Genomic DNA, 14,814 nt, shown 5'->3' on the forward strand with positions numbered 1-14,814 from the left:
TTGTGAGCAGCTGTGACATGAAATTGGAATTCTGCTTCTAGTCTTGGTTACTCCCTCTCTGCTTTCTTGTCAGCCAGTGCATGCTTTGTGTTCACTTTGCTTGGAACTGTGATGCCAACGTAAAAAAAAGCCTTGCTGTCTTGACCTTTCCCTCACCTAGCAGATGATCCTAGTCCCCATTCTAAAATCGGAAAGTGAAGCCATAAAGCTTTCTCCAAGCACCTCAGGGACGCGTCATGTGGCTGTCACAGTGCTCTTGGCTACACATTTTCTTCTGGTGCAATCCACACCATTTATACTTCCAAAGGGCATTGGCCTGCCATCTTCCAGTTGATCCCTTATATGTGGCATGTACAAAGAGTGCACAGATCCACGGTTCCCATGAACACTGTTTATGATGGTCTGGGTGATTATCATTCTTCAAGAATTTACTAGAATCTGTAGAAAGTCAAGGCATCCAGATCTAACAGAACAGATGAAGCTTAGTAACAGGTCACAATGGTCTTTTTCTTCTCACCTTAGTCTGTTTTATTAGATCCTTTGAAATATGCTCTCAGCTCTTACAGAAAGCCCAGTCTTGGATATTACCATTAACATCTGAAATCCTAAGCACATTAATGAAACTATCATGCATTATTTAAATGTAGTCTGCAATCTGATATTTAAATATATGGACAATCCATGTTGTTTGCTAGAGAACACTGATATACTCGGGTGCTGATTCACACGTGCTACTGAACACACCAGGGGGGATGCTATACATTTGCACCATCGGAAGCAACCCATCCAGGTGGTGTAAAATGTAAAGTTCTCATGATTTAAGTGGTATTACATTGTTCAGGATAAAGTTTTGATCCTTTAACACTTTTTAAATGAAAAAAATCAAGGTCTTAAAATTTGATCCCATTTGCATGACTTGTCACTCCTGGGGTGGGAGTTGAGATGTTTGATGCCACTGTGTGATTGACATGTTACTGATGAGTTTCTTTTTAAACTTGCAGCAAATAGTGGCAGCAATAAATGCAGGGATTATCCCCTTAGGAAACACCTCCAATCAAGTTAGTCACTGGGACCTCGGAAGCTCTTTCTTCTTTGCTGGTACTGTTATCACAACCATAGGTAGGAGACGGCTTGCTTTCTCTTTTCTTTTTGGTATAGTTTGTGACTTGACATTCATCTGTTCAAATTCCCTTTACATAGTTGGTCAAAGTGGTCTGAGACAGAAAACTAGGTGGTGACACACAGAGTTCTGAATTAAACGTTTGAACTGAGAGAACCCACAACCTTGCCATCAGTTCAGAATGTAGAGTTTAAAATTTGTACCTATGAAACTCAGCAGCAGACATTTGATAAATGATAATATATTGTAATATGTCAAGATTGGTTTGAAATGACAGTTTCTTTATAAATGCAGTTTTTCTGTCTCTTGTCTTCGGTATGGCAGAACAGGATTTGAATCTGGTTTTGATTTCGATATGCTTATTCAATGTTACCGATCTCAGTTTATAAATCTTACTCCCCAACCCCCCACATTGACATGCCTTTCTTTCTCTGGAGGAAATGTCACTCTGACATTTCTGTCAGCGGGGTCAAAAGGTTGGGTGGCTGTGAAACTCTGGAAGAATGGCAGCCTTGATTCTTAACCATAATAACAGACTCTGCTTGAGGCTTAGACATGTTGGCCATTTCTGCTATGGAAATAGCTATTTATTTTGTAAATTACTTAGAGTCTATAAGGGAGGGCAAAAGGAGAAAAAAAAAAAAGGCTCACAGACTGAATGGGAATGGTTTGTTCCTGTCTAAGGATAACTCCAAAGTTCACATCATAACTCATTGTATCGCTAAATTATTTTGCTGGAGCCACAATCACTGTAAGCCCTTACTGCTGCGTTTATAAACAGTCTCGGGGTTTGTTTGTTTGTTTGTTTGGTGTTTTTTTTTTTTGGTTGTTTTTTGAATCCCTGAATTCAGTAAGTTTCACAGACATATACTTCAGTGCATGAAAAGAAATAAACCACTGTTCCCAGCTTTACTCCCAAATTACAGCCCTTGAACACAGTAGCTGGTTATTTGGGCTCCTTAGGCAGCTGCCTGGGAGCCGTCTCTTGCTGATGCCTTAGATGCTCAGGCCACTCGGAGTCACCCCTTTGGGAGCTTTTACTTCACAGTTGATCTTTCTCATTCCTGGGTCAAGGCCATCTTCTGCGACCTTGGACTAGATGAGCAGTTAGCACAGTGTCCATGTGACACCCAGATTTTGAATCTGTGCAATTCAAAGAAGAAATATGTGTGTCACCGATTCAACTGCTCCCGTGAGCACTGAGTCTTTCTCAGCCACGAGGGCTGAGCCCTGCCACTCACTGCGCGGCTCCCTCTGGAATGGAAACTTGGGAGTGTGAGCAGGCGACTCGCAGTGTCTTTTGCAGGGTCCTGTGAAGGTGGTGCTCCGTGAAACCGTGTGGGCTTCTGATGTGCATGGCATTTCTATTTCCCTTTATCAGTTTATGATGCAAGCACGAGCCAGGCAGCTTATACTTCGGAGAAATGTTAAGGGAAGGCTAGTTAGACAATGTGGCATGTTAAACTTTAAGACCCAAATGTAAGGAATTGCTTCCAAATTGCTCACTGTTTCTAAAATCAGATCCCTTCAGCTTCTCCAAATTCTACCACACAGCTGCACACACTGAAGTCTATCCATGATCAGTCTTTTATTTTATTTTTTTCATACCCTACTTCTAGCCCATCAGCTCTCAGAGTTGGCCCGGCTTTTAAAGGAAACCCAGATTTGACTGATCACCTTTCTAACTGCTACTGATTAACCAATGTCACTTTACTTCACTTTTATTGATGAGGCCTGCTCAGCAGCGCCCTGTGTTTCCAACCCACTCACCAAAAACAAAACCAAACAGACAGACAAACAAAAAGAACCCCACACAGCCCTGTGCCTGTTGCTGCTAGTAGGATGCCAGGTCTGCCATGTCAGGGGTTTTATCAGTCTGATTCTTCCTACCGAACCTCCCAATTTCCGAGATCTAGTGGGTGCTTAAGAAATTAATGTGCAGGTAGCTGGGGAAGTGGCTCAGTGGTTAAGAACACTTGCTGCTCTTGCAGAGGACACGGGTTGGCAAAGATTGGGCAACTCACAACCCCTGTAAGTGGTTTCAGGAGCTCCATTGCCCTTTGCTGGAATCTACAGGCACCTGTACACATGTGATGCCCATAAAACCACACAGACATACACATACATGTCCACAGACATACACATGTCCACATACATAAACAAGTTATTTTAAAAGAATGAATCTTACAACTGAAAACAAATGGGCATTTAGGTGGTATCAGCGGATGTTACTTGACACTAAATTGATAGCTATGATACTATACTCAGGGCTTGTTCAGCACATCTCATCAGCAGCTTGCTTGGGTGTGTGCTGATTTACGCAGTGGATAGTAAGCACCCTTTCTCTGCTGCCAAGAGCCAAAGTACTTGACTCCAACTTGCACAGCAAAGAGTCAGGGAGGCTGGTGGGCAGATAAACACAATTAAGACTTCCAGGTGCTGTTAGCTGAGAGAGTTTAACAGACCCCGTGGAGTACTTTACAAGTTTTAAGGTTAGTGTGTTGGGGGAAGCATCTTCACCTCCGGTTAGTAGGTGTTGGTCCAAGACCGGAAAAAGAGTTAGTGATCTTCAAGATAAATACATATGGATGAGAGAATTCCAGGCAGAGTGAACTCAGGAGAAGGGATAAAGGTGAATTCTTCAGGGGTCTGCGGGTCATGTGGAGCGGCTGTTGCCCCCCCTTCCTGAGGATGACTTGGTCCCAGTCTAACTTGTTTACATTGGAGCTTAAGGAAGCAAGGACACAGACAATGCTTGCAGTCTTGTTGTGGAGATAAAGTTTACACATGGAAAGGAACCATAGGTGTCAACAATCAAATGTTACATGGGGCTGGGCTTGCAATGTGGTTCAAGTGGGAAAGGAGAGAGTGTGGGCCAGAGCTGAAGACAGGTAGATCCAAGTTGGCTGTGAGCTGGAAGTGTGCTTTAAGAAAACATTGCTGGCAGAAGGGAAACACCCAGCCTGTGGTGGGATCAAGCTAAAACCCAGATATAGCGTGAACCTGACTTGGTTTGGGGATGGACAGGTAAACATTCATATAGACCAGAGGATCACTTCCGGGGGTAGCAGGAAATGCTGGAGGTGGAGGAAAAAGGCGGTTGAATATAAACTGATATTTGAGGATTTTTTTTAAACTACTAAATAAGATGTGACGTGACATTAGGATACATCTTTCAAGAGAAAGATGAGTAGAAACAGCTCAGTGGACAGAACAACAAGGTTAGGACAGTGAGACAGGAAGTTTAGGATGATTAAGAAGTGAAGAGCCACAGGAGCACCCATTCCCCGGGATGACAGGAGTCAGTGCGGAAGGACCAGAGGGAGACAGCCTGTTGACAGAATTAGACTAGGGAAGCAGTCAGCCTTACGACTAACAGGGTGAGAAGAAGGGAGTGAGACGGCTGGAAGGGAAGTGAGTGCTTAGACGGTGGACTCGTAATTCATCGAGAGCTCTCCTGATCCTATTCAGAAAACCGAGGTTAAAAATAGCCAAGCTCTTAAACGCTGAGCTATCTTAGGAAGCCTCCTTTTAGTGCCTTACCCCTGCACCCCTCAACTTTGCTTTCTTTCGGTTATTCTTCAATTCTGCTGGCTCAGTTAGGTTGCTTTCTGGTCATTGCATTGGGGTCGAAAAGACCAGTGACCAACGAGGACACTAATAAACAAGACAGTGGGTGTTTGCAGGGAGTGTTAGAGGAACCAGCGCAGGGAGAAACCAGAGCAGCGAGTAGGAGGCTATTCCAAAGAGGCTGGTTCGGGAACTCTGAGGGGGCGACATCCTTCTGAAACCTGAAGGATGGAAAGAAGTCAGCCTTGTAAAGACAAGCAGAACGATGTGTTCAGTCACAGGGCACGGTCACGGCACAGATCCTGGGTAGGATGGAGTCTGGCACATTCAGGGAACGCAGATGAGCCACGGAGCAGACTCCGGAAGTCTGGGAGAACAGGCAGCAGGAGGAAGCAGTGGGGCTTCCCAAATAAGCAGAGCATGAGGGACTAGGGGGGTCATGGGAAGGGTCTCTGCAGAGTGGGGAGTCACTGCAAGAGCTCATCCAAAGAGCAGGGGTGATAGGGAGGAACAACTCAGTTGGTAAAGTGCTTGCTGTGCTAACAGGAGAACCGACTCAAGGTCCTCTTCCATTCGCCATTCTGGGCATTCCTTTAGGTCTGAGCAGGGAATGTTTCCTTTCAGGGATACCTGTCACCTTCATAAAGGACACTCAGTTTCTGTCACCAAAGTGCGGGGATCAAGTTAAGCTGTGTAGTTCCTATGGTTTGTGTGGTTTCTGTATTTTTCTATATCTTTGAACCAATCATGGGCTTTCCATTTGATTTTACATGGCTTGAATTGCTAAAGATATTATGATACTGATGCCTGGCTTGCTGCAAACTTGCATTCCATCAGTTTGGCATCACATGTAACTGCTGAGAACCAAAGCATGGCAAGGGGAGGAAAAAGGAGAGGAAGAGAGGAAGGAAGAAAGGAAAGAAGGAATGAACGAAAGAAGGAAGATTAGTCTGGAGTAATTTCATAAGCAGTTCTAGAGGAAGAAAAGAAAGATGAAACGTATTTTGAAAATATATAGTGTACTGTGAACTGAAAAGCCTTTTCTTTTGCTGGCTTTGGTTGATACCCTTTCTCTTGCATGGAATGGAAAACTATAAACCTGTACTTTGAGGGACAGTCCCAATGTTTTGTGTTCCATGTGGTGAGTGCAGGAGTCTTTGTCTGTACATGGAGTGGAGGGTCCTGAAGCAGGGGTGTAGAATTTACCACAAAGGCTCCCCAGAAGGTGAGGTTGCTGCAGCTTTGAGTGTTGAGTGCTAACGTACTGATTTAGCACACTCATGTGTCTGTGGCATTTCACCAGTCTCTGAGAGAGCTGCATGCTGGATTTTTAAAGTCTGTTTTAAATTTAAGTTAAGGTTCTTTCAGGCAACTTGAATATGAGTAATTTTGAAAAGTGACTTCTAACTTGGACTCAGTATATTTTTAAAAACTTATTAAAGAGAATTATTATTTTAAAAACATAAAATCCTGGTATTGTTATATTGAAATGCAGAAGTGCAAATGAAATTGTTTTGGGTCCCTGACTCTATGACTCTACCCCTACACAAGATTAGTGAAAGTGAACCTCATATCATGATGTTAACATATGTTCTTCATATTCAAACTTGCATGCAAGCTTATGTATTACTTAAAGAAGAAAAAGAAGAGGGAGAAATAAGGAGAAGGAAGAAGAGGAGGAAGAGGAGAACAAGGAGAAGGCAGAGAAGAAGAAGAGGAAGAAGAGGAAAAGAAAGAAGAAAGGAGGAGGAGGAGAAGAGAAAGAAGAAGAGGAAGAAGAAGAGGAATAATAATAATAAGAATAAGAAGAAGAAGAAGAAGAAGCAGCAGCTATCCCCCCACCCCCACCCCCACCCCCACTTCAGTCAGAGCAGATGCCCTTCGGATGGAGCTAGACTGTGGGGATGGTGATGGGGCTGGAGCCCTGGGAACAGCGTTGCAGACTCCTCAGTGGATGAGCTGACTTACTAGTGCTGTCTTCTCACTGCGTACGCATGCATGCCAGGCAAGAAGAGGCTTGCAGAGGAACACCAAATACCTTGCGCTGCATGAAAAGGGATTTGGAACCCTTTGGGATTTCATAAGCATTAGCCTCCCCCCCCCCCCCCCGCAGTGTTACATCAATATCAAGGTTTCTTGTCAGCAGGAAAAAAAAAGCATATTTTCTCTCATTTGTACATAATTTTGTAGTTTGCAGTAATGCACTTTTAATCTGGAAGGCAATGACAATCAAATTTTGTGACCTTGAAATCATCCCAAAAAGGAGCTGGAGAGATGACTTATCAATTAAAGGCACTAGAGGACCAAGGTTCAGCTCCTAGCACCAACATGGTGGCTCACAACCATCTGTAACTCCAGCTTCGGGGGATCCAATACCCTCTTCTGTCCTCAGTGGCCACTAGCTATGAACACAGTACACACAGTTATATGCATGGAAAACACTTATATACATGAAATAAAATAAATAAGCCATAAAAATTACCCCTCAAATTAGAAACATAGGATTTTCGTGCCCCGAATAAACACCTTACTTGTGTCTTCTCATCCCCCTACCCTCCCACCTCTTCTCCACAGCACGTTGTTCCTAGGGTATAAATCGTCTTGTGCATCTGGCAGGCCAGCACATGGCTAGCCTTGGCCCTGAACGTGACTAAAGCTGGGCAGAATACCTATGAGAACATCGTTCTTGCAAGTGTGTCATTTACTAAGGAGGGCATAGAGTAACATTTGGCCAGGCTTGCTTACCTTCAGCTGCTAATTGCACTACACGTTTGCTTTTGCCCATTTTGTTTTCTTGCAGACTTCTTGGATAGCATAGTCTTAGTTGTGGAAACTTGGCATCGTTGTGTAGTACTTAACACATAGCAAGGTGACGACAGAAAAGTCTGTGCCAGGTGACATTCTTGCTTACCATTGTGGTTTATGTGTAGCAGCTTTGACTCATCGTAGGTAGAAAGGAATTCTGGGAGGCTCTTGGTTCTAAACTGTCCAGAGAAATACTGCTAGTGAGAACAATGAAAGCTTAAGTCATCAGAAATGCACTTTACCTACTAGCTTTAAATTCCTCTCACGTCCAACATTCCTTTGAAATGAAAAACAACAACATCCATGTTTAGTGGATGCATCTGTCATACCCCTCTAAGGATGCTAACAAGGAAGACAATTGCTGAGCTGTGCATATGGCTCAGTGGGTAAAAGTGACTGCTATGTGAGCCTGAGGACCCAAGTTTAAGTCCTTTGAACCCACAGAAAACTAGACTCAGTAGCAGTAAGCAGTCTGAGTTCTACCGCTCCTGTGGGAGATGGAATAGATATGGGGAGCTCCCAGCCCGGTGTGCCCATCAAATACAAAAACAAAAACGAAACCACAAAACCAGAGTCCCACATTATCTTAAACATGGACGACAAGAACTGAGGCCTTACCTGAGATTGTCATTTGACACGTATGCACGTTCTTCTGCATGCCTGTGTATGCATCCATGTAATCAAATGTGCACAGCATGCTGCATTATATCAACACACATACCATGCAGAGTTACACACACCATCACGCACACACACAGAGTGAGGGGGGAAGGGAGAGAGAGAGAGAGAGAGAGAGAGAGAGAGAGAGAGATTGCCAAAGGCAAGCAAGGTAGGCCAATGGAGAGAAAGGCATAAAGGAAAACTGAGGAAACGTTCTCCCCTTAACTCTCACTCTGACACCACACATGCATTTTCCTTCTCTCGTGTAATCAGTTCTCCAGCCGACACTGATTTAATTTAGTTCTGATGCTGTCTACCTGGGTTAACTTCAGACTCTACAGGTCAAGGGCTTAGATCCATAATTGCCCTCACGTGAGTCCAGATTCCTATGCTTTGCTCTCAGGCCTCTCCGTGGGTTTGGCCTGGAGCTGCTCACTAACTCGGGAGCAATTTACACTTTATTATAAGTTTATTATTATAAAGGACAGTATAAAAGGTAACACACACAGTCACATATACATGGGGCAAGCTGTGTGAGAAGGGGCCTGAAGCCGCCATGTCCCATGAAGAACCACATCCTCCCGGCACATGCGGAAGTGGAAGCCACCAGAAGCTCCCTGAGCCCTCACCCACGTGTTTCAGAGGTTTCTTCAGTGGCTTCAGTGGATACGCACTATGGATTGGGCCAGTTTCTGATCCCACCGACCCAGAGGATGGGAGAGATGGCTCTGAGGGCCAGCTGTCCATCCATGAGAGGGGAAGCTTGAGACGGCTGTCACATTGCATCCAGCTAAGAACAGAGAGCTAAAAATGTGTGCCTACTTGCTGGTGCTCGCCAGCATTCATTCTCCTTTACATCTGGTCCAGGGGCCCGTCCATGAAGTGGTGCCATTGGCATTCAGGGCAGGTTGTCCCAACTCAATGATAACCCCCATAGACATGGAAGCTCTTCTTCCAGGTGTGTTGACAGTTAAAACCAGCGACCACACAGGCCAGAGTCCACATCATAGAATCAAAGCTTCTCTGGGCACCTCTATGGTACAAGAAACTACAAAGGTCTTTAGAACTGTGTTATAGAAACCAGGAGCAGAAACCTAAGTTGGCATGTATTGGGTACAACTCATGGTGCTGTGTAAGGTGACAAAATAAGTTGTAATCAAATAAGCAGTTACTGTGCAGAGAGTGGATGTTATGTGTATGAGTATGTACGTATGTACATACTATCTGTATGTATGTACAATGTGCATGCAAGCCCGCAGAGGTCGGCAGAGGGTGACAGATGCCCCCGGAACTGGAATTATCCATGGGTAAGGACCACTATGTGGATGCTAGGAGTAGAAACCAGGTCCTCTGCAAAAGCAGTAAGTGTTCTTCACTGCTGAGCCATCCCTCCATAAAGCCATTCCCATAAAGAGAAATTCCCATAAGGAGTTTTAAATGAGAACTTTGATGGACAACTTAATAAATCTTTATTTCAATGTTATTAAATTGGAAACATGAGCTTGTAAGTAATAGCAACCAAAAGCTGTGCTGTGCATATTTTAGACTAGTCTATGTCTCTGCATTAGCTAAGATTATCAAGTACCTGGGCCAATCTCTGATGGTTTGGTGCCTTTTCACAAGAAAAGTGTTGCTGCTTCACAGTGAAGGCCTACCATGGTAGGCAGGAGGTCGCATCTCGTCACACGTGGGACATCTCCAGATCACGTTGTTCAGCTCCAGGTCCTTCTGCTGTCCCTGGGTTAGGAAGTGTTCTAGCACTGTGCGATCAGGCTGCCAGGCTTCACACGTGTACATGTTATCTCTACTCACGGAACACTGGCATCTCCAAGTTCCAAGGTGTCCCGTGTACCCAGAAGTTCCGAATATTTGGTGACAGCTCCAGTCACTGTCCTAATTATTTATAAAATCAATTCTCTAGGGATAGCCATGGCCTCATCTCATTTCCTTGAGCTGGGGCAGTTCAGGAATGCCGTGAGTACAGTGCACGCAACAAGTTCCGTGCTAGCCGGTCTCGGTAAAGCAGTGTATGCTTCAGAAAACTAGAGTTCTGCCAACGCCAAGCCCCGGCATTCTGGCTTAGAATAAAATAAGGATTTGAGGGGGGAAGAAGAGAAAATCTAATTGCCAGAAAAAGAAGGCAACTTAACCTTCTGGAGTTATGTAAGTTTATCGCCATAAAGCAAAGGCTGTATAAAAGGTGTTAAGTTATAGAAACAGAAAGCCTTGTGGACCCGATGACCATAAATCACACGCTGGAAATTCTTTGTCTCTTACACTGTCTGTTGGTTGACTTTCATAAATGTTTGTGAAGGTTTGAAAATATGGAGTGTTAATTGCTTTTTAAAATGCATGGGAATGTTAGGAAGCATAAGTCAAGGCAGCTAAGACAAACATTTGCCTCTGTCAGTGCAGAGAGGAAGCTGCTGGTGTGGCCGCACTGGAAACTAGTAAGAAACGGTGTCCTCATTTTAAATGAAGTATTTTTGTAGTTGCAGATATATGAACATTTCCCTGTGTTGGCCTGCCATCGTTACTGTCATACCATAACTGTTGACTTACTGATGCATAATGATGGCGTTTTTCATTTGAGGGTGAAATGTCCCCTGTAGATGAATGTGGTTGAATACTTGGTCCCAGGCTGTGGCACTGTTTTGGAAGGTTGTGGTGTTGGGACCTTGTTGAAGGAAGTACATTATGGAAGACAAGACTTCGTAGCTGATGCCCACTTCCTGTTTGCTTTCTGCTGCAGAGTGAGCAGCAGCCCGTCGTCTGCTGCTGTCCCCCACCCTGCTGTTCTGGCTTCTCCACTTGATGGAGTGTATCCCTTCTTCAAACAGTAAGCCAGGATGTGTCCCTCCTCCCTTAAACTGCTTCTTTTCAGATCAAAGCCGTGGGACAAGTAACTAATACTTCCCAACAGTCTTTATGGATGCTGTGTAAACTTGAGTTGGTTGACATGTCTGTCCTTGAATGACTAGTAGTCTTTCAATTAGAAAATAGAACAATGACTTCATTCTTTCAATGTGAGCTTCTAAGCTGCAAAAACAAACAACAAAAACAACAACAAAAAAAAACCTTTATTGTTTTGGTCCTTTTATATACCTGTGGTTACAAGGCCCCATTTGACTTTTGTAAAGGGAACTGTTCCATTGATATGTCAGGGTTATTTGATTATCTGAATTGTAACACACTGTTTAAGATCCAAGATTCCACTTAAACTGAGGGGAACAGTGCTGTGTGCTGCATGAAAATCTCATTACAGGCATGTTTATTTTGTTTTTGAGGCTGTATCTTAATGATAGTATTTCTCCCTTACCTTCCTTTATCTAAAGCCTCCCATATCCTTCTCCACGCTCGTCCTGAAGTTTGTGTCCTCTGTTTTCATCGATTGTTGTTTCATGCACATATGTTTATTCAAATATATTTACAAATATAAACTGTTGAGTTAGCTATGCTATAATGGTACTTGTATGCATGTTTTCATGTATGTATTATATATTTCGTGTGTATATTATATAATGGTACTTTTATGTATCTTTTCAAGGCTTGCTTTGGTACTGGACAACCAGTTGGTATACTCTTTTCTGAGGAGAACCAACTGTTCTGTTCTGAGCTTTACTTGGTTGCCTATAGTTCTTTGTGTAGGGTTGAGGTCTTATGGGCTTTTCCCGTTGTAGTTTGGCATGCCTATTGGTGTCTTATTCAGTTCATGTTTGGATGGCCTGATGGTTATAGCTTCTGATGTTGCTAGGAGACACAACCTCACAACAAAGTCTCCAGGCTTGTAATTAGTCTCAGGTACTAATTACACAGAGAACATCCGTGTAATCGAAATAGCCTTTTTCTTACTTTTATGTAGGAGACATAATTTAAGTATGGAAATCATGTTGTTCCCAGCATAATATGTTAGTAACCCATCTCCTTCCTTGTATATAGGTGTGGTGTGGCATGCGTGCGTGCGTGCGTGCTCCTGTGTGTAGGTCCACTTGTGGTTATGCATGCATGCTGGCTGACTAGCAGCTCTTGTCTCTCTCTACCCAACAGTGGGATTACCGCTGTAGACAACCACACCCGCTTTTTACATGGTTCTGGATGTTGAACTCACATCTTTCTGCTTTAAGACAATCACCTTACCGATCCAATTATGTTTCCAGCTCTGATATTTTCTGTAAATCAATCTTTTCACATTCTGTTTTATAGCTTCCCCTTTAAGCTTTTACTTGCCTCATTTATTTAGTTATTTTTTAGAAAAACTCTTCTTAATTGTAGATTTGTTGATTCCATTCTGATTTCGGTTTTCATACTCAGTGGCACTGGCAATTTTTATGCTTCTTTTCTATTCTCAGTTCTCTTGTTTGCTTAAAATTCTTCTCATGTCTACTTTTCTATAATTCTTGAGAACCTTTTGTGTCTGTAAGTGGAAGCATTGACTAGAATTTTTGCCATTTCTGTTCTGCCCTCTAATTTTTATTATCTTAAATGCTTATTTTAAATTTTTACATTTGCACATTCAATTTATTATTTGTCCTGTATTATCTTTTTATTCTGTTTTTCTTTATTTTCTTTCTTGGTAGTGCCAGGAATCAAACTTAGAACTTTTTCCTTGCTGGGCAGGTGCTCTACCACTGGACTGGACCCAAAGTCCTCTTTTGCTTTAGGTGCCACTCATTTCCACTTTTGCTGGCTTTGGACTCTAGAGCTGTCAGTGGGATGGTTTATTGTTATCCATTGTCATTCTAGTCATGTTTAGGCCCTGCAGTATCTCATCTTCAAAGATGTGCTGTTCATTCTCTCAGACAGTAATAATCTTGAATTCATGGGACAGCTTTCTGAAAAGTTAAAACAGACATAACTATGTAGTAAGACACAGACTAAAGAAATAAGTGATCCAGCTACGAGGAGGACAGGGGAGGCAAGCCAGGTATAGAGACCAAGAGTAGGAGGAATAACTTTATTATTTACTTACTTTTGAGGCAACATTACCATGTAGCCCTAAAATAATAGCCATGGCAAGGACACATGCTTGCTTGCTGATTTCAGATGTCAGCAGGTGGAACTTGAAAGTTTGTGTCTCGCCTCCTCAAGCTGTGGTACCTAACTGCCACCAGGACTTCAGCTTTCTTAAGCCTGACTTTGGCATTTATGCAGTGATGGCGTTAAAACTGTACTGGCCATCTCGGTGGTTATGTCTTATGGTTAAAAATCCTCACTTTGATGCTTTCCCATCATTGGTTCGCGATGCTTCCTTTTTGGGGACAGCAGGGTGATAAGGCATCTCGAACAAGATCCTACCTGGCCATTCTCTGTTTATGACAGATCCCAATCAGAGTGGCTCTGTCAACATAGCAGTTATATTTACCACTTGCTAATGAGATGTTCTGGGAGCTGCTGTGGAACGAAAGGAGAACCATGCTTCACTTTGTAGATTATTTGATTTTAGTGGCTATAAAAAGAGCATGTTTCCTCAAGTGTCAGACATTTCTAAGGAGAAGTCCTGCCTTCAGCAGTGTCTCCATCAGTCCCAGTGTTATTCTCATTTGCAGAGGACATGTGTCCTAAGTGTTAGGGGTGGCACCTGAGTACGGCAGGAGCTCAAACAGCTTCGTGTCACATCCATAGCCAAGTGCAGAGACAAACATGTGCACCTATGCTTCCAGCTCGCTGCCACAGCTAGCCTCGTTTTCTCTCATGGAATGCAAGGTGCGGTGTAGGGAATGCCTCAGAAGGGTGAGAGTGTAGAGCAGGAAGAGGGTGGAGAGATTGGGCCAATAAACCATCAAGACAATTTCCCAAAATACCCACCGTCCAACTTGGTCTAGATAATTCCAAAGTTGTTCCTGTCTTCCCGATGAGATTCTGGGATGTGGTGAATCTCATTTAGGATGAACCGTTGTGCTGTCGGCAGCGCTCATGCAGAGCCCTGCGTGAATCTGTTTTCCTCAGGCAGGGGGCTTTTTAAAAGCAACTTTCTCAGTGATCGTTGCAGAGCTTAGACGCAAATAAAAACCCCTCTTTCGGGCCGACAGTTTGCCGCATTACACGAGAATGGTTGGGAAGAAGTTTCACTGAGTGTGTTTGAACCATTGCCAGGGCAGGTTGGCAAAGGGAATTGTGTGTGTCAGTCATTTCTCTACCTGACGGAGTTAGCTCTGCTGATTGGTTTTATGCCTCATTGCTTGATGCTAAGATTAGGAATATGACTTCAAATAGTGCTGAGTTGCTGGAGGAAACGTTTTTCTATGACTAATTTAATGTGCTGTTTCAGGCAATCCATTATATAGAACTCAGATTCCTGATTTATGTCTTTCTCTGCACATGAGAAAACTTATTCAGAATTCGTATTAGTGAATATTTTCCCATTGCCTTGATGCTATTGGATCATTTGTTCCTCTCATCTTGGAATAAGAGGAAAGTCAGGTCACCTGGCATCTAAATAGCAGGTGAGTTGAAAGCCAATGGTAGAGATACTGTTTTGTTATACATTGAACAGATCTCTGTTTATTGGGCTGGATTCAGAAAGAGGAGTTGGCTGGTCTTAGAGCTCTTATGTTATCAACAGTGCCTGTCTTCTCTATCTTCTAACACTGAGAATCAAATGTAGAGCATTTAGATGCTGCTACTGTGGAGGGTATAGGGACACTGAGGACCAAGAGCCA

At 43.3% G+C, this 14,814-nt stretch overlaps 1 protein-coding gene across 3 annotated transcripts in view; it reads left to right on the top strand.

Moving 5' to 3' along the window:
* The window catches only part of Kcnk2 (potassium two pore domain channel subfamily K member 2), a 166,870-nt gene that overhangs the window by 91,152 nt on the left and 60,904 nt on the right, over positions 1–14,814 (top strand). For all 3 annotated transcript variants that reach the window (XM_055609260.1, XM_055609259.1, XM_055609261.1), the window contains exon 3: positions 1,002–1,119. In XM_055609260.1, the coding sequence (XP_055465235.1) occupies positions 1,002–1,119 (118 nt within the window). The remainder of the gene's footprint in view (positions 1–1,001; positions 1,120–14,814) is intronic.

Source organism: Psammomys obesus, unplaced genomic scaffold (genome assembly GCF_907164565.1).
Source record: "Psammomys obesus unplaced genomic scaffold, mPsaObe1.curated_primary_1811, whole genome shotgun sequence".
NCBI lineage: Eukaryota > Metazoa > Chordata > Mammalia > Rodentia > Muridae > Psammomys > Psammomys obesus.